Below are 27,483 nucleotides of genomic sequence, written 5' to 3'. Positions count from 1 at the left end.
AGTCTTCAATGTTTGGCTTAGAATTGGGAAACAGTGAAAAATGAAGAGGGGAACAAAAAAGGGACTCTGGCCCCTAAGTCCTTTGGCAGTGATTTCAGTGAGAAAGTGAGGAGCTTGCAACAATGACTACCCACCTCTTTTTTTTTTTAACCAATATTGATCAATATATGGATCTCTGATATATGGAGGACAAGATCCTTTTTGTCCATCCTAGCTCCTATGAGCTTTTCCTGGAATACTGTATACCATACAGCGGGGGGTAGAGAATTGGTTGTTAGTACTGTGCTAAGAGCTAAAATTGACCAACATCAACCATAACTTACCATACAGGTCTTTCTTTGTAGTAAGCTCAATAAACTTCCAAAGTAGTTGCATCCTTCCACCTAGCTATCTTTCCAGATTCCTCCCTTGGTATATGTATATTTTGAAATTGGATGTTGTCAATTCATTATCTCTCCCACTGCAATTTTTGAAGGGTTATATGCATTTACGTTCACAGCGGTAATTTATCAAAGTGCAGTTTTCCTGTTCTTGCCAGCATTATATGTTTAATCTTTTTTTATAGTTGCTAATCTGGCAGACAAAAAAATAATCATTTGCATTTGACATTTGCATTTGTTTGATTATCAAGAAAAAACTTCTATTCCTTCAGATTGTAATTCATAATATTTTTAAGTAAATGTGCCTTTTTTTTTTTTTTAAAGATTTATTTACTTTCATACAAGAACCCGGGTATAGACCAGATGCACGAGAGGGTGAAAGAATTCACCAGAGACAGAATGGGGAACAGAACAGGCAGACTGATGAAATACACTACTGAGGGGAGCAGCAGGCATGACAGGAGAGGTCTGCCGCGCCATGTGGGACCCTCGCCAGCTAGCTGAGATCGAACTGGCACTGCAGAGGCTGTGGACACCTTTGCAGTGCTGCGCTCAATCGCCTGCGCCACCATGGGAGGCCCTGTAAATGTGCCTTTTTTATAGTTCTCAATATTTGGCTTGGGGCTTGGTAAGGAAATATAAGTGAGAAAAAAATGATATAAGTTAGAAAAGAATTACTCCAAGGTCCTTATCAAAATTTATTCTATTTAGAATGTTCATGCAGGTTTTAATTGTGTTAATTTATTTTCAAGTCTCATAATATTCCTACATAAATGTCCATATTTAACTTTATATCTAGTGTTAATATAATATTTTGTTCTTGACAATGCTTTTAGATTCTTATTATAGCTATTACAACTGATCATATTTTTCAGATGAGGAATCTTGGGTTTGAGAGATTAAGAAACTCACACAAATGTTTAGTGCTCACTTTTGATAATAATACAATAGGCAAAAAGTCTGTCAGGATCCAGTTCTGGCCCTGCCACTGATTCATTTAATCAATTCTTTTTAGCTGCAAAATAAGATGATTCTTTTCCTATTTTTGGTTTAGATAATATTTAAAAACTATCATGTTCTTAGATAATAGCAATATTTTTACTTTTAAATCTAGAAATGAACACAGAAGCAGAACAACAGCTTCTCCATCATGCCAGAAATGGCAACACTGAAGAAGTAAGACAACTATTAGAAAGTATGGAGAAGAATGAAATAATTGCTGATATTAATTGCAAAGGTAAGCACTGAATACCTTTTTGTAGCTTTTTTTTTAAGATTTATTTATGCATACAAGAGCTGGGGTACAGGCCAGAGGGGAAGGGGGTGAGAGGATTCACCAGACACAGAGTGGGGAACAGAACAGGCAGATTGAAGTACACTGCTGAGAGGAGCAGTGGGCGAGGTAGGAGAGGTCTACTGTGCCATGTGGGTTGTTCCCTGGCTAGCTGGGGATCGAACTTGTGCTGCAGAGGCTGCAGATTGCTTCATAAGTATTGTGCTTAACCCTTTGCACCACCAGGTAGGCCCTTTTTGTAGCTTTCTTTTACTTGTTTGCACTATCCATTTACTTAACACTGGCCTTTCTCATGTTGGATGAAAAAAATGTCCATCTCTTATCCTAGGAAGATCCTCACAGGAGTTGGTAAGTCATCTCTCCTAATGCCACCTAAGAGAACTTGAGATCCACCTTAAAGTTGTCATAGATCTTAAACCTTAAATAACCATAAATCTTAAACGTGACCATGAGCTCACAAGCCTCATGTTGTAATAACTTTTTTTTTTCTTGAAGATGTTGTAGTTGAACCAGCAGGTTTGAGTGTTTCCTATATGCCCAGGATCATATGGAGGCCCCTGAGAGATAGCGTTGAAGAGTCAGACAGGATCCCTGCCCTATTAGATTAATAGATCAGATTAACCTACATTACACAATATGTAATGAAGTGCAGGGTATCATGCGACCTTGTATGCAAGATCTGTAACTGGAACTTGAAGGATTTGTTTCTTAGAGGAAATGATTCTTAGGTGATACATTAAGAGTGTGTAGGAGTTAACCTGGAGAAAATGGAGAAAGAAAGGGTTCAAGGCAGAAGGAACAGCATTGCCAAGACACTGTGGTGAGAAGAGCCTAAATGACTAGGGCTGCAGGCTAGAGGGGTGAGGGAGAAGGCTAAGTGAGTAAGCAGCCTGCAAATCATAACTTGCCTTACGTACCAAGGTTGCTGTATATTACACTTGGGAGTGTAGAGAAATAAAATTTACTAAAATGGCTCTGTCTTGCAATAAGCATCTTCTCATTCTGGGGGTATGGAAGACTAAATGCTGGTCTTTGGGTTCCTCAATCTCAGTAGCTTTTTGATAAATTCTTGGTCTTCCAGAGCCCCTTACCTCTTTCTTCCACCCCAAGCATGGCATTTAAATGTAGAGATTAATATGTTTATATGTTTGTACAGTGGAGACAAAGGGTCCTCAAAGCCTTTGGTTCCTCAGTGCTCCTTTAGCATTTGTAGTGGAAGTGTAACTTGGTCACAACTCAGGTTTCTCAGTTCGTCATACAGTTCAGGCGGTACTCGTTGACTGTTGCGGATCATTCACCACGGCTCTTACTGGCTTCATGTCAATCCTGAGCCTCTCTCACATCTTCCCTTGGCACCTGGCCCAGGCTTGCTGGCTCTACTCAGGCACATTCCTGTGTGGCGTGAGGGAACTGTGACACATGAACGCTAAAGGTAACTCTGGTTAGCCACAAATTTGTCTTTCCCTCTGCCGGGACTACAAAGTTGACTTTGATGTGGACCCCCTGCAGTGGGGCACTAGACCAGGTGGCCTGCTAGGGGTCTTGCCTGTTCTCAGTGTCCCTCAATTTATCTTGTTTTCTGGGCTTAATATCAGCCACATGTCTCACCTTCTGTCTTTTGTGCTCCTACAATTCCCTGTCCCAGTTGGGTGTATTTCATTCTTCAGTGTCACATTCTCTGTTCTACAGCAGCAGACCTCATGGCCTCACCATAGGAAAAGAATGTTACCTTCTTGCACTGGGTGGGTGGGGGGTACCACTCTCTGAAATGTGTAGAAACTGACATAGTATGTATTGGTTCTTGGTATGCTAAAGACAATTTTTTAAAAAATCTTCCACTTCCTTCAAAACATTCTATTTTGAATGCTGAATGTTAGTCTTGATTTGCTAATCCTCAGTGACCATTTTCTATCCACATCTCCCATCTCCCACCCATGCTTGCCTAAGGCTAACTGGTGGAAAGTCACCTACTTGAAAATGTAAAACTGAGAAACAGTTGTTAATGCTTTTTAAACTTTCACCTTCATTGTCTTGTCAGATTTTGTCAGTTTTCAGAGTTTTTGTAGAGGGATGGCATGATCAGATGCAGTGCAATTCACTTGAAGGCAGTAAATGCTTATAGCTCTTGCTGTGTTAGGGCCATGAACACACTTATATCTGTTGCTAATATTCTTGCAAATAAATCAATATGACTATATATGTATATGCATATTATATTTTATATAAATTCCGTGAGTGATGTTCCAAGAAATAATACATTTTAGGGGCACAATAAGAACTTATAATGGCAATTTCAACACATAATGCACTGTCACTTTGTAGGAAGGTCTGAATATGATGTTATTTGAATGCTGCTAGTACTATTTGCTAGTGTTTCCCAGTGTTTCAATATTCTATTAGGGTTCTTTGTAAATATTCCTAAATTCAATATTTCTTTCTCATTTAATGAATATTTTTCAACTACCCATAAATATAAAAAACACAAAGAATGTTTGAAGTATTTTAAGAATAACCCAGGGTTTTAGAAATTCCTACTTTTTGATCCAGAATCTCATTTGGAAATACCAAATGAAAGACCAGTTCAGAAGCTGTTATAGTAACTTAGAGGAGACTATTGTAGGTCAGATGGGAGCAGACACAATGGAGTGGAGAAATGTGTATATATAGTTAATGTTTGGAAAGCAGAATCAATAGGACTGTTTGAGTGCAGAGGGCATGATAAGTAGAAAGCAGACAAGAATGATTAAACTTATTTCTGACTTGAGAAGTGAGGTGAATAATGGGACACTTTGTTGTGAAAACAAAGGTTGGAGTGGCAGCAAGTAGCTTTTGTGTGAGTATGAGTGTGTATATTGTAGATGACCAGTAAGTTCAACTTTCTATCTCTTGAGCATTAGGTATTCTTATATCACCCAAAAGGAGTTGTCTGGTAGACAGTTGGAAATAGGGATTTTGATGTCAACAACATATAAACAATTAAGCAGTGGAAAAGGCCAGGGCATATCATTATTTGAGACACCGAGAATGTAAGACTAATCACAGAATGTGGAGCTTCAAAAGGACACTAGGAAGAAGTGCCACAGCTTTCCCGATTCTGGAAAGATTTTTTTTTAATCAATTCCCTTTTCCCATTCACCCTCCTGTCATGGTGCAGGCTTCCAGAGAGTTGCTTTTCATAGAATTCTATGCAGAGAGAAAGAACCATGTCATTGCTAGATGAAGATAGCCAGAAGATAGCCAGATAGCAGAATGCTGGAACCAGCAGACTCCTTGGGATGACCCAGTTTGAATGTAACCCCACTTCGAGTCTCCTACCTTTTAGGAATGAGAACTTCACATAAGGAAGATGTTACGAGATTCTAGGTCTCTCGAGTGCAAGACCCCCACACTTGCTACAGTTGTGAGGTTACCCTGTCACCTTTCTTGCTTCTTGCTCTTCGGCAGAGCAATGTAAAGAGAACCATTGCCAGTATATCACAAAAGTTTGTTAGGGAGAAATTAATTTTACTGTAAAATACCCTAAATCGTGTCTACAAGGGATTTATCTTTTTTCCCCCATTTTTAGGAAGAAGTAAGTCTAATTTGGGCTGGACACCTCTTCATCTGGCCTGCTATTTTGGGCATAGACCTGTGGTTCAGGATTTGTTAAAGGTATATTTATGGCTTTAATTTTGAAATGAGAATAATAAATATTGCTGTCACAGAAATTATAAAAAATCTTTGAAAATACATCTGAGCCAAATGGCTTATTTAAGGTAGTAACTCATCACTAAAGACATTATGTTGTTTTCTAAATATGTTAAGGTTAGCCTTATTAATTAAAATTAAATCATTCAAATTCAGTGATTTCCTTGTCATTATTGACCTTTTAAAATTGCCAAAGTGAATTAATGGAATTAGTTTGAGAGCAATCGTTTAAAAAAAAAAACAACAAAGCACATTATAAATAATTCAAAAATGGTAGAATGTTTTAGTGAGCACTGCATTATTTAAGCCTCATTTCTCAATTCGATGTCTATGATGAGTAATTTTTCACATGCTTATATTTCTGAAATTGGTTGCATCTTAAAATTAATCTGTACATTTAAGAATAGCATCTTTTTTTCCTAAAAACATTAAGTTGGTGGAGAATATATGGTATTTCATTCAGAGACAGTTTTTTTCACTAGAAGTGTTTCTAAAGTAGAGTGGCAATATATAGATTTTTAAAGAGAAGTACCTTTTTACTTTTATTTTTTCCTTCCTATCAGGCATGTTGTTACTTTTCAAGAAGTTTAATTTTTACTCTGGGATTAAATCTATTTTTGGTAGTGACAATGGATCAATATTAACAAATTTTAATTTTTTAAATGTATAATTTATCTTCAAGGAATGATTTTCACACTGTGTATTTCTTGATATGTGGAAGATGTTTAAAGTTTTCATGTTTACCAGGCTGGTGCAGACGTAAATGTATTAAATGACATGGGAGACACGCCACTTCATCGAGCTGCTTTTACAGGACGAAAGGTGAAAAATGTTCCAGATTTGGTGTTTGAAATGTCTGGAAGAACAATCTAGTGTTTTCTCCTTTATAGCTACAAGTAGCAAATGGGAAAAGTCACAGAAATGTGTAAACCAGCCTTTGTTCTAAAGGCCTTAGAATTGGGCAGCAAGCTCAAAGCACTCAGGTCATAGAGACCTCTTCTCCAGAGCCCCTGAGAGGAGTTTGCTTTCTCTGCTGTGTACCCAGGGATGGAAAACTCCTGATTGAGACAATATATGTTGTATAAATTTCACGTACTATTAGTATACATTTCTGTGATTTTTTTTTTAACTGCTCTTACGCTATTGTGCACTCATCAGCATAATCCAATTTTAGAGCATTTCCATAACCCCAAAGTCTTTCCTGTGCCATTTGCATTTATTCTCTGCTCCTGTCCTAAACCCTGAGTTAGGACAATGGTTTGCTTTCTGTTTCTAGATCCTTGCCTTTTCTAAAAACTTTCTTACAACTGGAATCATGTGTCTGACTTCTTTAACATAACATTGTGGAGGTTCACCCTACAATGATGCAAACATGTAGCCTGTATTCATATGTTTCTTTTTTTAAAGATTTATTTATTTATTTATTTTTACAAGGACTGGGGTATAGGCCAGAGATGCGGGAGGGTGAGAGGATTCATCAGAGACAGAACAGGGAACAGAACAGGCAGACTGAAATACACTGCTGAGGGGAGCAGCGGGCAAGGCAAGAGAGGTCTCCTGTGCCATGTGGACTGTCCCTGGCTGGCCAGGAATAGAACCCAGGCTGCAGAGGCTGCAGACAGCTTCACAGTGCTTTGTTCAACATGCTGCACCACTGGGGAGGCCCCATATTATGTTTCTTTTTATGGCTGAAAAATATTCCTTGGATGGTTACATACCATATTAAAAATCTATTCATGATTTATTAAGAGATTCTTTTCCCATTGTATTGCCTTGACACCTTTGTTAAACATGAGTTGACCATAAATGTCAGGGTTTATTTCTTGACCTTTGTTCTCTTCATTTGATCTATAGCTATCCTTATATTAATACCATACAATCTTTTTCACAGTTGCTTTATAATTCAGTTTTCATATCAGGGAGTGTATATTGTCTAGTTAATAATCTTTATAAAAATTGTTTTGGCTATTTTCAGTCAGAAGTTTGTATTTCCATACAAGTCTTAAGATCATCTCACCAATCACTATAAAAATACCTGTTAGAACTTTGATAAGAATGTGTTGCCTTGAATTAGTAAATCAATTTGGGAAGAAATTCCATTTTAACAGTACTGAGTCTTCAATCTATGAACGTGACTCTTCATTTATTTAGAATTTTTTTTAATTTATCTTGGCAATGTTTGGAAATTTTCAGTGTGCAGATGTGCAGATCTTATACCCCTTATGTTAAATTTATTCCTATGTGTTGTGTACATTTTGATGCTATTTGAATGGAAAGGCTCTTACTTTTTATTTCTATTGCTACTATATGGAAATTTTTTTTTAATTTTTTTCTTTTTTTAAAAAAAAGATTTATTTATTTATACAAGCACTGTGTACCGTCAGAGGCGCGGGAGGGTGAGAGAATTCACCAGAGCAGAGAGTAGAACAGGCAGAAGGACCGAGGTACACTGCTGAGGGGAGCAGCGGCGGCAGGAGAGGTCTGCACGCCATGCAGGACCCTCGCCCGGCAGCCAGGGATCGAACCGGCGCTGCAGAGGCTGTGGGCAGCTTCGCAACCCAGTGCTCAACCACTGTGCCACCAGGGAGGCCCTATATGGAAAGATTTTTAAAAATTTGATTTGTGTCCTGTGTCCTTGTTGAACTTGTTTATTAATTGTAGGATTTTGTTGATGGTGTAGGGTTTTCTATATACCAGACTTTGTCTTACCCAAGTCCCCTGCTTCTGGGTGGGAGTTTCTCAGTTAGCCAGGTATGGTTAGGTAGCTTACCTGGCACTTCTCTGGTCCTCCCATCTCTAGGCTGTTCTGCTATTTGCCCTATGTGGTAAGCAGAAAAAGGCCTTTCGGAGATGACCTGTTTTTAATTCCCAAATCCTGGGGCTATGTTAGGTTACATGGCAAGGGGAAATATTAAAGTTGCAGATGATAATGAGGTTGCTAATTGAATGAATTTATTTATTTATTTTTAAAGATTTGTTTATTCATGCGTATAAGAGCTGGGGTACAGGCCAGAGATGTGGAGGATGAGAGGATTCACCAGAGACAGAGTGGGGAATAGAACAGGCAGATTGACTGAAATATACTGCTGAGGGGAGCAGCGGGCGAGACAGGAGAGGTCTGCTGCGCCATGTGGGTTGCTCCCTGGCCGGCTGGGGATCGAACTCATGCTGCAGAGGCTGCGGATTGCTTCATAGTGCGGTGCTTAACCCTTGTGCCATCAGGGAGGCCCCGCTAATTGACTGAATTTAATGTAGGAAAATTCTTTTGCATTATCTGGGTAGTTCCAGTGTAATGACAAAATTCCTTAAAAGTATAAGAGGCAGAAGAAAAATCTGAGGGAGAGAAGTGCATGTGAAACAATGGTCAGAAAGATACAACCTTCCTGGCATGGAAAATGGAAAAAGGGGACTGTCAGCTCTGGAATGTGGGTAACCTCTAGAAGCTGGACAAGGCAAGAAAATGAATCTCTTGTAGAGCTTCCCAAAGGAACGTAACCCTGTTGATGTTCCTTGAGATCCATTTTAGACTTCTGAAGTACAGACCTGTAAGAGTAATTTGTATTGTTTGTATTCTTTAAAGCTGTAATTTGTATTGTTTAAAGCAGCCAAAATCATGGTAGTTGCCCCAGAGCCAATAGAAAGCTAATGTTCTAATGGGAAAAGCAGCCTCAGGCTATCAGATCTGTAGGTTTCCCCACTTGTTTCCCTCTGAATTTGCTACTTTTGCTGACACTGCCTCTTAACCTTTTCCTCCGCATTAGGTCCATTCTCTCTGGTAGCAAAGCTACTGCTTTTCGCTTCTTGGCCAGGAGGCTTAATAAAAACTACTAATGTTTCTCCCTGAAGTTCTATTTCTTATTGAGAAATTAAAATCAACTCTTTGATTGTCATTAGAGGCTATCCAGAACTACGAATGATGATTTTTATAGTTTTGTCTAGTATTATGTTCATTTTTTAGAATAGCAGTTATCTGAACTCTTGTCACTGGAGCCAAAAGTTCCTTTACCCCCTTTTTTTCTGATAAAGTTTTTGATTATTTGAGTGATCTAGTAAATGAACTGTGACATAGGGTGTATTTTTAACCCTGACTACTAACCATGAGATTTTTTTTGTGACCTTTAGAAAAATTTTGTATTTCCTAAAAGTTGTTGTAGTCGTAATTGGAAGATATATAGGCATTTATCACAAACTGAGGAAGACTGAATTTACCATGTGGTTTAACACTTCATTATTCTAGTGTTTAGATATCACTAATTTTAATAGGAATTGTGAATCAATTCTGTATGCGCTAAACATGTTTTAGTACATTTCACACCATTTCAGGTGATTTATTTATATGTTGATCCTTGTGAACTGCATAAGAAGTCTTATTAAAGGTAAGAAAAGTGTCCCTTTTATAATAAACAATGAATAGCAAAGTGGGTAGATTAGTGTTTGACTTTATGGGAATTCAAAAATGAGCTGCAATAGTTTAATTTGCCTCACTCATAGCTGTCCTACTTGCTGTTTCCCTTTATCACCCTGCTTTTGTCAGTCTTTTATAGATACCTAAGAAAATTCTTTGCCATTTATTTTCACATGACCTAAATCTCCCCATTTTTGAAAGTGTAGCTCAACTGCTATCTCTATAAATACTTTCCCAACTTCTTGCAGCTACAAGGTAGCTTTAGTTTTCCAGATACCTGGAGGACATTAGAGCACGTTTACTCTACTCGTTGTCTACCTTGTATTATAGTTACTGTTTATGTATCTTAATAGTGGATTGCAGTAATTTTATTCTTCAGGAATGAAAGCATTTAATTTTTGTGTCCTCCGTGAACACAAGTTACACTGCCCATCTCTGTAATTATCTAGCGCAAATCAGTTCATTTGTCTAGGTCTGGTCTTCAAATATTTGGCCCTTTCTGCTGTTTTCTTCACTTTGAATATGAGACCATGCTAAATGGGCTTAGGTTTGATTTGTCCATATTATGTTGTCCTGTATTAGAGAATTAAATTTAGCTGCAGCTAAATGGTTGTGTTATATAGGAAAGTTTATGTGATCAATAGCTAGGTAGAATTGAATTTTGCAAAAAGTTTACTTTCTGATTGTACTCATAAAAGGAATCATATTATCTTGTTCAGATGTGATTTTTAAACATGAAAATAATTTAAAATATAAGTAAGATTGTGTGATTTAATGAGAATGATAAGGTGACAAGGGATTGGTTTATTATAAAGGATTTTTAAATTCTCATTCTATGGAGTATATAAATAAAACTGCTACCAAATTTTGAGGGACCTTTAGTCTTTTCTTGGCACAGTAGCACCCCCTAGTGTTCTTTAATAAAAGTTAACGTTCCAGAATTTAAAAATATGTAGCATTTGTTCCTTTATTTTTCAAGTACTGTTAGAATTCTGAATATTTTATATCTGTTAAAATCAGCTTAAAATAGGGATATAATCAAAATAGTTAACAGTTGCATTGTGGTACTGACTTTTGTTTTGAAATACTGTTTTCCAACAGAATTGAGAATATGTTGGAAACAGATACTTTCTATGTTCTTTGTCTTGGGAATTACATATTTCTTCTGGCATATAGAAATGCCTGTAATCCTGGGGTTTATATAGACTCTTCTATCTTCCCTAGGATATCCTTTCTCATACTTATGAACTGAAGGTCTAGTCACATGTCAGACACTGTCGAAACTAACTTGGCAAGCCTTGTTTCATTTAACGGAAAATGACAATCCTGAAATACATGTATAAATATTGCTACTAGTTCTAGGCTGGATTTCCCAGAAAATGGGCTGAATGGAGATTAGTGTGTAACAAGTTTATGGAGTGCTATGGGATCACACCTGTGGAAGGGAAGGAAGGAGGCAGGAAATGTTTGGGTATTCCCTTTCCTCAGTGTATGGTTACTTAAGTAAATGGCCACTGATCCCCTCTTCTTCAGTAAGGCCCTAAATTGACTCAGGTCCACAAACTAGACAAGTTGATCACTCATCATTGATGTCTTTTGGTGGTACAAATACAGTTGTTAATGGAAAAAGCAAACGAGCCCTGCTATAAATGTCAAAATGCCAGAACTGTCATTGCAGACAGCAGAACTTCAATAAGGAGGCATGCTAGGTTGGATTTGTAACATCATACCAGTTAGTTTTGTGACATGAAGGGTCTAGCGGATATGCCATTTACCAGAGCAGAAGTCACCTGTGAAAATGGCACCAGCATCATTGAAGAATTTATCAATGCTTATTTATCAATGGTTATTTCTGCCATTGTAAAATGCACGGAAACCTGGTTCTCTGATAACAGTGAGGAGGGGGAGGAGATAGAAACTTGAAACAGTTGAGGCCCAGAGGGGACATGCAAACAGAAGCCAGGTGGATGCAGTTATGGTCATGGGGTTCAGAGGGGCAAGGACTGACCTGAAGAGAGCTATGGACATGATTAGCAGACCTGCATTCCTAAGGGCAAATCCCATAGGCAAAAGGAGCAGATGCTGCTTTCATTGTCATTTTCCCCTTTATATCCTTTCCTGCTGGATTAAGAAAATACTGCCTCATATAAATTCTTCAATTAACTTACTATACATTTGTTAGAATGATTGTCCCATAACTGTGTGTTCTCACTTCTATTCTCTCCTTCTTACTCCTCCTCCCAAGCGCCTTCTCTTCCTCTCTCCTTTAAGGTCAATAGAAATTAGCCAAATACTGTCTTTCAGCTACTGTGAGGCCACCAAGATATTCTTTATCTCTGTTTACTCTTGCTGATTGTTATAGTATTTTTTCACACTTGCATTTTCTATTTTATAGCTGAAATTTTTCATCTAAAAACATGTTGATCTTTTCCACTATACCTTTTAACTTAATAGTCTTAGCTATTTTAAATTGTCCAATAATTTCCATATCGTGGTTATTTCTGTGTCATTTTCTTGATTGATTTCTTGACACTGGGTTGTTTCCCACTTTTTGTGTGTCTGGTGATTTTTTTTCATTGCATGTTAAAACACTGTGGTGACAGTAAAGGCAGAGATAAATAGTTCTGTGACGAGGAAATGGGCATACCTCTTCTTGGTTGGGGAGGCTGAGTCAAACTAGTTTGGAACTGACTGAACTTGAGTTTGCGGTGGTTGTGGTTTCCTTCAGTGTGATGTGTGCAAATTCAGTATTGTTTCTGCATAAGGTGCAGGCTGATTTGCTGGAGGGATTTTCCTTGATGTTACTATTTTACCCTCACTTAGCCTTACCTTGTCACCCAGTTTCTCTCTAAGCTTTCCCCTCAACAATACAATGTTTGTTCATGCTAGCCTTGAGGTGGAAGTAGGGCACAAGGGAGTTCTCTGTCATCTTAGTCCAGCCTCCTTTTAGGCCTTGTGCTTCTGCCTCAGATGATGGTTCTTTATCAGTGTCTACATATCTGTGGCTCTGAGGTTCTGCAGTCTTGGGCTAGCCTGCTCTCAGCCTGGCAATGCGTCACACTCTTGAGCTGAATTCCTTTATCAGCTTTTTTGTCAGACTCCATCTCACTCCCATACCTACTGGTAGTCAGTGCCTACTTGGAGTGGTTTACTTCGTAAATTTCAGACTAGCTGTAGTGTTTTGCCATCAAAGTTCTCCACTGGGTTCAAGAGAAGTTACAGTTTTGGAGCTTATCTAGCTTTTTTCTTATTAGATTGGGGGTGATGCCCTTTTGGCTTTCTAAGACCTAGGTGAACGTATCTGGAAATTCCAATTAAGTTATGAAATGGGCTTTTCTTGTGGCAATTTCAGAGACATTGCTAGATAAATGTTTAGTTTGGTCGACTGTGTCTGTCATTTAATGTGTCTTAATCTGTTAAGACAGCAGTGTCTTAATCTGTTAAGAGTTTTCTTCTTTGAGCATTGGGTCTTATTTAAAAACATCTGTGTATGTGCCTGTGTGTGTGTTTTACTTTACACATCAAACACTATTATAAGACTTGTAATGAACAACTCATGACCTTTGCCTCATGCTTGCACACTGAGTCACACTCTCCTAGAGGCAACTACTTTAATAATTTCATCTCTTCTGTGTTTTTTTTAACTTCCGTGTTTCTAAATAATATATGTAGCTACACTTCATTTTTTTTCCAGTTTTAGATTTTCTGTTGCCCTACCTCTGAAAGGTTTGATTTTTCATTGTTTCTCCCTGACTTAATCTCTGCCAAAACCAGTTCACATTTCCCATTCTCTTAACCTGTGAGTAGATTTTGGCTTAATAGGTACTATGAGTTTGTTGCCATGACTGTGCTAGTTTTTCTATGCCAGACAATGTACTCATGGTCCTAGGTCAGTGCTCCCTCCTGGAGACCATTTCCCCTTGCTCTGTCCTGGACAGGGTGCCCTGCAGAGCTTGGGATATGGTTGTCACATTAGAGATTTACTTCTCATTTACTCTGCAAATTCTCTACCTTGGTTCCTGGGTCCCACATCTTTTTTTTGTTTGTTTGCTTTTTGTTTGTTTTTTGTTTTTGTTTTTGTTTTTTTTTCTGTCCCTTGGAGATTTCTGAGAGGCTGCATGGGAAATAATTTTTTTGAGAATTATTGTGTCTGAAAATGCCTCTCGTGTCTGAATTATATCTTGACTACATATAGATTTCTTTATTGAAATTTGTCAGAATTTTCAAGGCCTTGTTGCTGTTTTCCAGCTGTTAGTGTTGTTGAGAAGTCTAGGGTTATTCTTATTCCTGGCTCTCTGTGTGTAGTATAATTGTTTCTAATCTTTGGAGGTATAGCCGTTAGTAATAGAAATACAGATAACCTAAATAACAGTGACTTGCAGCAAAAGCTTATTTTTCCACATTTGAGAGCTCATTTTAGTAGTCCAGGGCAGATGGAAAATACTCAGAATTATATTATCTTGTTCTAAGTGTAGCTTTGACTTAATCATCTAGTTGCGAGCATCCCCCAGTATGAGAGCATCCCAATTCCAGGAAATATGCTAGAGGAAATGAAGTATGGGCTAAGAAAGCTATTATGTGACACTTCTGCTTAATCTTATGGGCTAAAATAGTAACATGGCTACACTAGCTGAAGGCAGCTGGGAAATGTAGTCTTTATTCTAATTGGCCATAAGCCCAGCTAAAAAAAAAGTTTTTAGACTTTAGTGCCATTTTTTTTTTTTGTCTTTGCTGTTTGTTTACCTTTAGATTTTTAAAATGTGTATTTTCTATTGCAGCTATAACAAATTCCCACAAATTTAGTAGCATAAAACAACACCCATTTATTTTCACTGTTCTTAAGTTCTGAATGCCAGGCCTAGCCAGTATTAAAGTTACAACTCATGATTTAAGTTGTTTCTTGAACTTCTCTTTAAAGTCTATAAATATAACTTGTAGAAATTATTTTTCCTCCTAACTTTGATAAGAACTGAAACCTGTGTTGATTATATGACAAGAAGTAAAATTTTCATGTGCAATTTTTGTTGAGTAAGTAGATGATTCTGTAGAAAAATTAATCTTTAAAGATGTGGGGGAAAACCCAAAATAAACATGAGAATATTTGTGGCAGCATTATTCATAATAATCAGAAAGGTGGATACAACACAAATATCTTTCACCTAATGAATGGATAAGCAAAAAGTGGTATACCCATAGAATGAAGTATTATTCCGCAATGCAAAAGATATGCTCATTTGCTCAATACAAATGGACATTGAAAACATGCTAAATGAAAGAAACCATACACAAAAGGCCACATATTGGATGATTCTATTTTTTTTTAGAGGCATGTTATTTATTTGTTTGTTTGTTTGTTTGTTTGTTTTTTGTTTATACATGCACTGGGTACAGTCAGAAGCGCAGGAGGGTGAGAGAATTCACCAGAGCCAGAGTGGGAAGCAGAGCAGGCAGAAGGACCGAAGTACACTGCTGAGGGGAGCAGTGGGCGGCAGGAGAGGTCTGCACGCCATGTGGGACCAGCCTCTGGTGGCCGGGGAGCAGCCGGGGATTGAACCGGCGCCGCAGAGGCTGCGGGCAGCTTCGCAACCCAGCGCTCAACCGCTGCGCCACCGGGGATGATTCTATTTATGGAAATATTCAGAGTAGGCAAATCTTTGGAGACAAAGTTTATTAGTGATTGTTAGGAACATGGAAAAAGAGGGATTGGAGAGTGATTTTTAGTACAAGATTTCTTTTTGAGGTGTTGAAAATGTTCTGCAATTAGATGACTGTTGTACACCTCTGACTACAAGGAAAGTCATGGAATTGTATACTTTAGAAGGGTAAATGACCTATGTCTTAATAACTTATTAGTCTGTGTAGGGATTTTTCCCTAAGTGTTTCATCTGAAATGAATTGTGTGATGAAGATGGCAAGATACTGATACAGTAAGGAAATGACTGACAATTTACTGTGCAGAATGGAGTTAGGATAATTGGGAGTCTATTCATGGCCTCTGTTAACTTTGCTCTAACCTTTGTTGCGTGCTACTATTCTTAGCATATTACTGTGGCACCCATTTTCTAAAATTGTGAAGAAAAATGTCACACTCAAAGTGCATACTTTATTTCTCTTCATAGTAGTGAGCCCTTTGACCAATATGTCCAATAACCATCTTGGCCAGCAATATTTTAAGTAAAATGTGTCTTTTAGGAATTAAAAACGGCTGTTTTATGATGAGTTGGGTGTTTTTGTTAAGTTTTAGATGCTATTTATATCTTCTGGATAAAGTACCTTATCAGATGTATGATTTGTAAAAATTTCCTCCCATTTTTCAAATTGCCTTTTTTACTCTCTTGATAGTGCCCTTTTATGTACAAAGTTTTAAATTTTGATGTAGTCCAATTATTTTCTTTTTTGCCTATGTGGTTGGTGTCATACCCAATAAATAATTATGCAGCTTTCCTTCTACATTTTTTCTAAGGTTTTTATTGTTTTAGACCTCACATTTAGAGGTCTTTGACCAATCTTGAGGTAATTTTTATATTTGGTAGAAGGCATGGGTTCAACTTCATCTCTTCTCTCCTCCCCACCCCTCCCCTCTCCTCCCCTCCCCTTCCCTCTCCTCTCAGCAGGTTTATTACAAAAAGGGACAGAAAAGTGAAGGACTCTTGCATAGACACAAGCGGGCAGAAAGTGCTGCCCTTGAAAGGGACAGGTTTGCTGAGAGAGGCCTGCATGGCTGCAGGAGTGTGGCCTTGAGGGGAGCTGCCTCCACTGAGGGAGGTCAGTGAGGAGAAGCCCTGGAATGGTATAGGTTATGGGCAGACAGGAAGCTGCTGCCCTGAGGAGGGAGAGAGTGGGTGTAAAGAAGCACATGCATAGTCACAGGTGGGCAGAAGGACTGCTGCCTCAACTTCATCTTTTAAATTTGGATCGTCAGTTTTCCCAGCACCATTTGTATTGCCCATTGCACTTTGAATGGTTGTTGAAAAAACAGTTGACTATAAATGCAAGAGATAATTTCTGGACTTTCTGTTTCATTGGTCTGTATATCTGTGTTTATGCCATTATTTTGATTATTGTAGTTTTGAGGTAAGTTTTGATATAAGGGACTGTGAGGTCTTGAGTTTCTTTGTTCTTTTTTCCATATTATTTGGGGTTCCTTTATATTCCATGTAAAATTAAGGATAGGTTTTCTTTTTTCCCCTGGAAAAATGTCATGTCAGTTTGATAAGGATTTCACTAACCCTGTAGATTACCTTGGGTAGTATACATAGCCTGACAATATTATATCTTTTACTGTGAGCACTAGATGTCTTCCAGTTTGTTTCTTTCAGCAATATTTTACAGTTTCAGTGTCTTTTGCCAGCCAGGATCGAACCGGCACTGTAGAGGCTGCCGACAGCTTCACAGTGCTGCGCTCAACCGCCTGCGACACCAGGGGAGGCCCCTTTATTTTATTTTTTTTTTTTACTAGAGGCATGCTTTATTTATTTATTTGTTTGTTTGTTTTGTTTATACATGCACTGGGTACAGTCAGAAGCGTGGGAGGGTGAGAGAATTCACCAGAGCCAGAGCGGGGAGCAGAGCAGGCAGAAGGACCGAAGTACACTGCTGAGGGGAGCAGCGGGCGGCAGGAGAGGTCTGCGCGCCATGTGGGACCCTCCTCCGGTGGCCTGGGAGCAGCCGGGGATCGAACCGGCGCTGCAGAGGCTGCGCGCAGCTTCGTAACCCAGCACTCAACCGCTGCGCCACAGATTTATTTATTTATGCACACAAAAACTGGGATGTAGGCCAGAGGTGCAGGGGGTGAGAGGATTCACCAGAGACAGAGTGGGGAGCAGAACAGGCAGATCTACTGAAATATACAGCTGAGGGGAACAGTGGGCGAGACACTGAGAGCACAGGAGACATCTGCTGTGCTATGTCGGATAGCTCTCTGGCCGGGGCTCGAACTCATGCTGCAGTGACTGGTGATAGTTTGATAACACTGAGACTTTAACACCTACACCACCAGGGAGGCCCTGCATTCCTTTTTAAAAAGCATCAAGATAATACTGGTTTACAGCAGTGTATGTGGTTCAGAAGTAATAGGTTCACAGAGACATACTGCAGGGGCGGGGGGAGAGGAGGGAAGGGAGTAAGATCAAAATCAGGGTGGGTGGGAATTGTATGGGGACTATAACCAAGATGAAAATGCAAAAATGTGCAAAAATGAAAAATGATGTAAAAAATATATAAAATAAAATAAATAAAATTTAAAAAAGTAATAGTTTCACACCTTTTTAGATGCATGTATCATGCCACATCCATGGTCCTCCACCAAAGTCCATTGGGTCCACCTTTCTTTGCTAAGTTTTTAATTCTTTTTGATGCTATTGTAAATGGGATTATTTTTCTTAATTTCCTTCTATATATATTTTTGTTAGCTCTAGCCATTTATAAATTGTTATTTGTCTCTTTATTGCTGAGTAGTCAGAGTTAATTATATACTCTGGATGCAAGTCCTTATTAGATAAGATGTGTAAATATTTTCTATCATTATCCAGGCTGTTCTAACTTTTTTACTAATTTGAACTTTTTACATAAAGTATAAAAACTCTTCTCCTAAAATGTTACCTTTATAAATGATAGAAGAGGCTAAGTTATTGATTCATTTTGTTAAAATAGAAACTTAATTATTTCTAAAATGTGATAGTACTTAAATAACATTCAGCCTTGAAAAATATGTTTGTAAACACTGTATAGTATCCTGAAAAACATATTATGTGATAGCAGCATAAAATAAGCAACTGTGTCATATAATTCTGTTTTCAAATCTCAAACCTATGCTTAGGAAAAATGATTAGCAAGAAAAATACACCAAAATGCATTTGTAATCATATGGTATCTAGCCCAGGGTATTTTGTTCTTCCTGTCTCTGTTTTGTAGATTTAAGCATTTTTACAACTTTTTTTTTTTTTTTTTTTTTTTTTTTTTTTTTTTGCATTAAAAGAGCATAGGAAGTCTTATGGCCCAAAGGAACAGTGAAACTCACAGGAAAACATACTGTGTAACAACAGGGTGTCACCTCAAAAGTGTCAGTGCACCTATCAGCCTAGATGTGAGAGCAGCGCTGTACCTCCTCCTGCTTGAGTGCTAAGCAGCCGGTACTTCATTTCTCCTGTGTGGGTGCTGCACGTGCCAGTAAAATGAACCTTTATATCTCTAATGTTCTCCTGCAAATTTCCTGCTTTTTTGTTTCTACTGCCTTATTGTATAACTGAATTGAACCAGTAATACTGGGCTTATGTACATTAATAATCAACTGACATTCCTAAAAGAGTAGTCACTTAGAGTAAATATGAATCAGTGTAGATTATCTCCATTGTTGAGTACTGACTTTAGAAGATCATTTGCTTCATTATAAACCATTCCTTTGCTAGTGGTATATGCTGTAAATCTATATCACTTTAAGAAATAATGTTCTGTTTTTTTAGAAGCATAAAAATTTATTAAAAAATCTAGGTTTGTATAGTAAATCTTTCTCACAGGTTTGAGTGGAATAGTGTTCAATGAATGTGCTATCTGCTCTACTTCAAATGACTTTCTTAGTTTGATGAACCAATTTGGCAATATTACCAGTTAACTTACTTTAAAAATCAATTATAGAAGTTGTCTATGTATATTGTAGATTAGCAAATGCTTAGGCATCCACTACTAGAATTAGTTAAATTGTGACATTCAATTTGTAGTTACTTAATAATTGCTTATTGTAAACATAACTGATACTATATAAAGATTCCTACATGGACTTTTCTGTTGTGCTAATTAGAAATTTGGAAAAGGACTGTAATATAATAATATCTTAATAGCTAAAACTAATTTCTTTGTTTTTAGGAATTGGTAATGCTTCTTTTAGAATATGATGCTGATGCTACTGTTGTTAATGGGAGTGGACAGACAGCAAAAGAAGTCACTCATGACAAAGAAATCAGGAACATGCTTGAAGGTAAGTAAATATTACGAATATTAACTGAAATAGCATTTACTTTCTTTGTAACCAACATCCAAATTATAAGTAGAAGTTGCATCTGAGATAGTGACACCGAGCCTATGCAATAAAGATAACATAATTTAAAAATCGTTGACTAGAACAAAATTACCTATGAGTGTTCTCATAACTTTTAAACACTTGTTTGACATTATGGCAAGTTTAAAAAATCTGTTGATCAAATTGCCAACAGAATTGAAAGTAGAATATTAGAGACATATGGGAGTATGACAGATAGGCTCACAGAAGCATGGATATGAAAGAATATCAAAGAGCAGAACAGAAACTACAAATAACTGCACCTCTTAGTTATTTGATGTTAGGGAAGATGGCTCTGGCTGGCTCCATTGTCCTGAGTATTTCATTACAGTACAATAGCTGGCAGTCATTTCTTGATTGATTGGCTACATTGTTATGAACTACAAAGATTAAATTACATTTAGGAAAACATAAGAGTCTGCAATAATGCAGGGATTTCTCTAAAATAGTTTAAACTAATGCTTCCACTGGGAAATGCTCAGGTATTAAAATTATCCTCCAAATGGTCAGCTTTGCTATAATTATTTTTATGTGATTTCTGTTGTAGAGAAGAGATTTTTTTACTCATTTATGAATTAAGAATATTGAATTAAATTTGCAATTTCATACATACCCTATTTCTGTCCTTTGCATTTCAGAGAAGGGCAAGATAATTTTGTACTTTTTAAAGATTTTTTTATTGATGCATATAAGAACTAGGGTACAGGCCAGAGGTATGGGTGTTGAGAGGATTCCAGAGACAGAGTGGGAAACAGAACAAACTGAAATACACTGCTGAGGGGAGCAGTGGGTGAGACAGGAGAGGTCTGCTGTACCATGTGGGTAGCTCCTTGGTAGGTCGGGAATGAAACTCCTGCTGCAGAGGCTATGGATAGCTTCATAGTACTGTGCTTAACCCCTTGTGCCACCAGGGAGGCCCAAGAAAAATTTGTATTTAAAGGATATTGATTGTTAATTTTGTAATGATTGCTATTTTTATCTGATTAAAAACCAAGATCTTTTTATTACTTTCCAGTTGGCCTTGAAAACTAAAATCTCACTTGTTCTCTGGTAACAGCAAAATAATGTTGCTTGTTATATAACTTTAGACCAATATCTTAATTCAATCTTGCATTTAAAAGGAACCCTTTCATTTTCAATTAGCAAGCAAATCAACACAAAAATTTTTGAGTCTGTATTATGTAATTTTGGGGAGATTGAACATGGTAGAGAGGATCCCAGCTCTTTGATAAATAGTGACCTAATTGGGACGATGAAATACTGTCTTTGATCCTGCCCTGTCATTTAACTGTAACAAGATGAGAACACAAAACAGAATTTCCTGACAGACTGGAATGTTAGGTTAGCCTAAGAAGTCTACATTTAATGGGGCCAACAATAAGAAGATGGCTAAGGCTCTCCCAAATCCAAACTAAGGACAAAGGGCTTAGCTGATTTTATGGGTACTATGATTTGTCAGCTAACATGCTCCTAGCCTGGGAAATAAAAATAGAAACTTAGTTGAGTGATTCTATTTGGTGAGGTCGCCTTAGTCAGCTGTATCATTTGTGAATAGTTTATTAAATGGGTCGGACTGCAAGGGTATATCCAGAAACCCACCAGTCCACAGGTAGACCAGAAACCATATCATAGGGTAATGCACAGAGGGATAGGAGATGTTTCACTCCAGAAAAATAGACTTTGGTAAACACAATGACATCATATTTAAGCATCTGTTATATCTGAAGAGCTGTTATATTGGAGGACAAATAATCTGATTTGTGCGGACCAGGGCCAGTTGATGGAATATCATCTTCAAGTCCATTGTATTGTAATAAGACTTGAGTTACCTGAAAATGTAGTGAGTTTCCCATGATGGAGATATTCAGGAGAGGGCAGATTACTCATCAGGTATTAGAGAGGAATATCATCCTTCACATATCATTTGTCTCTTTATTTTGAGAGATTTCTTATCTATGGGAAAATTTCAAGAATAGTAAAATGTGTACTTGTATGTCCTTCACATCCACTCACCAATCATTAACATTTACTCCATCTGGTTTATCTTTTAATATATTGTTTAATGTTTTCTCTTAACTTTTTTTAAGATTTATTTATTTATTTATACAAGCACTGGGTACAGAAGCGTGGGAGGGTGAGAGAATTCACCAGAGTGGGGAACAGAACAGGCAGACTGGAAATACACTGCTGAGGGGAGCAGCGGGCATGGCAGGAGAGGTCTGTCACGCCATGTGGGACCCTCGCCGGTGGCCGGGGATCGAATCGGCACTGCAAAGGCTGTGGGCATCTTCGCAGCCCAGTGCTCAACCGCTGCATCACCAGGGGAGGCCCTTTTTTTAACTTTTTTTGCTGAAATATTTGGGAACAATTTATAGACATCAATATCTTAGCGCTAAATAGTTCAGTATGATTCTCCTAAGAACAAAGGTATTTTCTGATATAGTCACAATATTGTGATTGGTATCAGGAGATTTAGCATGAGTATAATATTTGCATCATGTACAACTCATATTCAAATTTTGCCAATTTCCAGATGTCTCTTGTAGTGTATTCTCCCTCATTCTAGGCTTACATTATATTTGTCACATTACTTTAGTCTCCTTTTATCTGTAATAATTCCTTTGTTTTTTCATGCTCTTGACCTTTTTGTAGAGAAAGGAATTTGTAGAATTGTTTATAGAATATCCCTCAAAAATATGGGTTTTTCTGTTCATATAGTTAGGTTAACAGATGTGTTCCTGGTGGTAATATTATAGAGCTGAGGTTGTAGCCTTTGCCAGCATCTCACATAGGAGCACATGACGTCATTTTGTACCACTGCTGGTGATGTTAACTCTCATCAGTTGGTGGCCCACTGTCAGGGTACTGTTGCCTTTTGTAATTAATAATCTGTGGGGAGGCCATACACACATAAATATGCTTTTCTGTAAGTCAAAAGAGAAATGTAGCAGAAATGAGACCTAGTTACATATTCCAGTTCCTTAAACAAATCACATTGCTAGTTGCTCTTTCTCTGCAAGTATGATTTGAGAAGCAGTGTAGCATAGAAATAATGAATTCTGGAACCAACCACCCTACCCAAGTTGAAAGACAAGCTCTTCTACCTCCAGGCTATGTGACCTTGGTTAGGTTCCTTAACCTTTTGGTTCCTCAGTTTCTTCATGAATAAATTCAGCATAATAGCACCTACTTCATAGAATTAAATATTCATTTTGAGGTTTTAATGAGTAAATACTTTAAAAGTGCTTTGAGTAGCATTTGGGACTTATGTGCTACAGTATTTGATAAAAAAATATAAAATATATGTTATTGGAAGTATATATAAGTATATGTGAGCCTAAATATGTATATATGGTTTGTATAGCTACTTATTACTCTTCACATCTTAAGTTTCTGAGGTAAGAACTCATCTCCCCACTTACCTAACTTTCAAAGCAGATATGTAACAGTATTACCAAATGCAGAAGTAATGCATAATTATTTGTGATGGGTATTGTGACTAGGATAAAGATCTCTAACTTGAAAACATAAATTTATCCAAGCCTGAAAGAATTTAAAGTCTGTAATCTGAACTTTAAGGCAATGAGAATAATAATAAAGTCTACTTGCATTTGAATTATGTTTCAAAACATCGTGACTTAACTTGATCTTTATGTATCTTTGTAATGAGAATTTGCTGATAGAATCTTGACTAGAAGTAGAGAAATAAAGTAATATTTGCTTTCCTTTTGCAGCTGTAGAAAGGACTCAGCAAAGAAAGTTTGAAGAATTGCTCTTGGCCGCAGCAAGAGAAGGCAAAGCCACAGAACTCACAGCTCTGGTAAAAGGAACAAAACAAAAACCAAACATTCATTATTTCTTTACATTGCACATCAGAAAAATTTTTACTTAATGTTAAGTTCATAGGTTAGTCAAATTGTGGACCAAAATACTCGAGTTCATATAGTAGAATGAAAGTCCTTGAAAACCTGTAACAGAAACAATTTACATGACAATAGCTTCAGCAGGATACTTTTTTTTTTTTATAAATTTTATTGTTATATTCCCCATACAATTGCAGCCCCCCCATTCTGACCCCAATCCCTCCCCTCCCGCCCCCGCCCCCCTAAAAGTGTCTCTGGTTCATAGTTTTTTGTTGATTTTGATTTTCACTTTCTTATAGTTATTCATTTTCCTGGTCCCTTATTTAAGTTTTCTAGATTCCTGCTATGAGTGAGACCATCTGGTATTTTTCTTTTTCTTTTTGGCTTATTTCGCTGGGCATGATCCCTTCCAGCGCCATCCATGTTGCTGCAAATTGCATGTGTTTATCTTTTTTGAATGCTGAGTAATATTCCATGGTATATATGTACCACATCTTCTTGATCCAGTCATCTATTTTTGGGCATTTGGGTTGTTTCCAAAGCTTAGCTATTGTAAACAGTGCTGCTATAAACATAGGGGTGCAGGTGTTGTTTGGAATTGATGTTTCTGTGTCCTTTGGGTAAATACCTAGGAGTGGAATTGCTGGATCATATGGAAGCTCTATGTTTAGTAGGTCCAGAAATCTCCACACAGCTCTCCATAGTGGTTGGACCAGTTTGCACTCCCACCAGCAGTGCAGAAGAGTTCCTTTTTCTCCACACCCTCGCCAACATTTGTTGTTGCTAGTTTTTTTAATATGTGCCATTCTCACTGGTGTAAGATGGTATCTCATGGTAGTTTTGATTTGCATTTCCCTGATGACAAGTGATGTTGAACATTTTTTCATATGCCTGTTGGCCATTTGCATTTCCTCTTCAGAGAAGTTTCTTTTTAGCTCTTCTGCCCATTTTTTGACTGGATTATTTTCTTTGTTGTTGTTGAGTCTCATCAGCTCTTTGCAGATTTTTGTGATCAGTCCTTTATCATTAGTGTTGGGTGCAAAAATGTTCTCCCAGTTGGTGGGGTTTCTCTTTGTTTTTGTTATTGTCTCTTTTTCAGCAGGATACATTTTAAAGACTTTTTTCTGAATTTATGATTTACACCCTTAGTCCTCTACTGCAAATTTGTTGGATAAGGATCTTTTTTTCAAGGCAAATACTTAATGTAAAGGCAATACCTTTTTTCAGATTAAGTCCATTTAAAATTGAAATACAATAAATCAGAACCTGTAAAGGAATAAGTTTCTCTAATATTAAGGAGTACTTTCTGAAAGGTATACTAAACTTCTAGAAAGAAACATACACAGAAGGGACAATATTTTGGAATATGAATATTGTGTCAAAATAGACTAAGGCTTTACCCATTTTTTTCCCTCTTAGGAGACCTGCTTTTCAGTTTCTATTCCCCGCATAGTCTCATTAAACATGAAACTCTAAATTTGATCTAAATTCAAGACTGAAGTATTGCCATTGGCTTTAAAGTTATTTTAGCTCACTTACAAAGGTCTCTTTGGTTTCTAAGATTAGTGCCCAAAACATTTTTAAAACTTCATAAAATGAGACTACACAGAAGCCTATAAAGCAGTCAGTTGGGAACAACAAGTTCAATAGAACTTTAACATTTACACATTATCATTTATGGTTTTAAGTCTTCTGAATGATCTCTTCAGAAGACTAATTTGTAATTTTGCTGTAATAAGAAGTGTAAATTGCAAAACCGGTTGGAGCTAGCAAATCTGGGTGAAATATAGTTTCCAGAGGTGGGCTGGGTGGCACTGATGTAATGTGCTTGTCTGTTGTTGGACATTGTGGCCCCTTGAGGACCAGCATGGGTACCAAGCTGGCTGGTCTAATGAGCAAGAAGCCACTAAACAGTCCAGATGCCAAGGAACCCAGCTGCTCCTCAGGCTCTGTGGTATGAGAATCCACCTGAGCACCCAGACATCTCCTCAGTGTTGTGTGGGAGAATGGCTATTTTTTTATATATAACTCGGTGTTGTATTTCTTCACTTGTTAGCTCAACAGGCCCAATCCTCCTGATGTTAACTGTTCGGATCAGTTAGGAAATACCCCCTTGCATTGTGCAGCTTACCGGGCTCATAAGCAGTGTGCCTTAAAGCTTCTCAAAAGTGGAGCAGACCCTAACATGAAGAACAAAAATGGTAAGCATGTTGATAAAAACCATTGCTAGTCATTTTGAAGTGATAAAAAACTAGTCAGTGCCATGTAAAATTAAGTGTTTTCTTTTAATATCCAGTCTTTGTTAAACTGCATGGCTCCCATTTAATTTTGATGTCAAGGCATTCACACACTCACACACACAAATAGGCTTATTTATTTGCTTTCCAGTTAAAAGTCAAATGTTTAATAATGCCTGCTCCATAGGAGGTTCTCATGACTGTTTCCCTCAAAGAAACATGCACAACCACACACAGTTGATTCTTGTTTGTGGTAGTTATATTCTATAAAGTCCATATTCTGAGCTCTGAATACTGAATCATTGCTCCAGCAGAAATAGTTAGGTTCCTGTGAGTCTCTGTTCACATTTATATCACCTAATTAATCCATATTTTTTTTAAGATTTATTTATTTATGCATACAAGAGCTGTGGTACAGGCCAGAGATGCAGGAAGGTGAGAGGATCTACCAGAGACAGAGCCGGGAGCAGAACAGGCAGACTGACCAAAATACACTGCTGAGGGGAACAGTGGGCGAGACAGGAGAGGTCTGCTGCGCCATGTGGGTTTCTCCCTGGCCTGCTGGGGATCGGACTAGTGCTGCAGGGGCTGCGGACTGCTTCATAGTGTGGTGCTTAACCCCTTGCACCACCAGGGAGGCCCCAATACATAATTTTTTGTGTGATTTTATTTCAGAACACTATTTAATGTATATCACTGATTCATTAACATTGAACTTGCTGCCAACAGCACGTGACTCATGCCTTAACAGAGCTTAACTTTCTTAACACCCATTCTCCACAGAGCACATCACAGCCTTCCTGTGCTTGGTAACACTAGACTACACTGCAGCCCTGAGGACGAGTTTCAACAGGGAAATCACCAAAAAAAAAAAAAAAAAAAAGCAATAGGGGAAAATGTAGCACTTGATAAATCATGACGAGGACACTTGTTTACAGAATGAGAGCTGAAACCAGCCAGTCAAACATCACCTTATTCAGCTCAACTGGAAGCTCATTCAGTGGTGTATCAGATGGCTCGCATTTTTCACCAGTCTGGACACACTTGCAAATGACCAGGAATTACCATAAATGTTGATTTGGGGGTTATAGATAAATCTTAGTAATTGGCATAATTGCAAATATGGAACCCAGAATTATCATTATCTACTCTATATGCATATTATCAAAGAGGAACTACAAAAGATTCCTAGGTATTCAAAGGGGGAACATTTTCAGAGACCTCATATGTCACTTTTTAAGATGTATAGATGCTTACCACCCATCTGGGTTAGAACTTGTCAGTGATCCCAGGAGACCCTGTGTTCGCCTCCATCATAGTCTAATCATGCTCCATGGTAGTTACTGGCTTATGTAGCTGTCTCCCATGAGACTGAATCCCTAAGGGGATGGCTAATATTTTACTGTCTAGTTTTCCCAGCATGTTGTAATATATAGTACATGATATAATGAATAGCACATGATGCTTTCTACACACTACATGTTTGTTGAAGGTGCAGAGTAATAAATAATAACCTCATGAAGGACTAGGCATTTGATGTAGACCCAGAAGTCCTAGTATGAT

The 27,483-nt window shown here is 37.7% G+C and overlaps 1 protein-coding gene across 1 annotated transcript in view; it reads left to right on the top strand.

Annotated features, from left to right (window-relative positions):
* Positions 1 to 1,496: 1,496 nt before the first annotated feature.
* Positions 1,497 to 27,483, top strand: part of OSBPL1A (oxysterol binding protein like 1A) — a gene marked incomplete at both ends in the record, with an annotated part of 170,242 nt that continues 144,255 nt past the window's right edge. Inside the window, 6 exons of the mRNA XM_084252790.1 lie at positions 1,497 to 1,617; positions 5,240 to 5,325; positions 6,109 to 6,183; positions 19,628 to 19,739; positions 23,555 to 23,640; positions 25,740 to 25,884. Of these exons, the coding sequence (XP_084108916.1) occupies positions 1,497 to 1,617; positions 5,240 to 5,325; positions 6,109 to 6,183; positions 19,628 to 19,739; positions 23,555 to 23,640; positions 25,740 to 25,884 (625 nt within the window). The remainder of the gene's footprint in view (positions 1,618 to 5,239; positions 5,326 to 6,108; positions 6,184 to 19,627; positions 19,740 to 23,554; positions 23,641 to 25,739; positions 25,885 to 27,483) is intronic.

Source organism: Talpa europaea (genome assembly GCF_964194135.1).
Source record: "Talpa europaea genome assembly, chromosome: 13".
NCBI lineage: Eukaryota > Metazoa > Chordata > Mammalia > Eulipotyphla > Talpidae > Talpa > Talpa europaea.
Note: the sequence above shows the minus strand (reverse complement) of the source record. Positions and strands in the feature narration are given on the sequence as shown.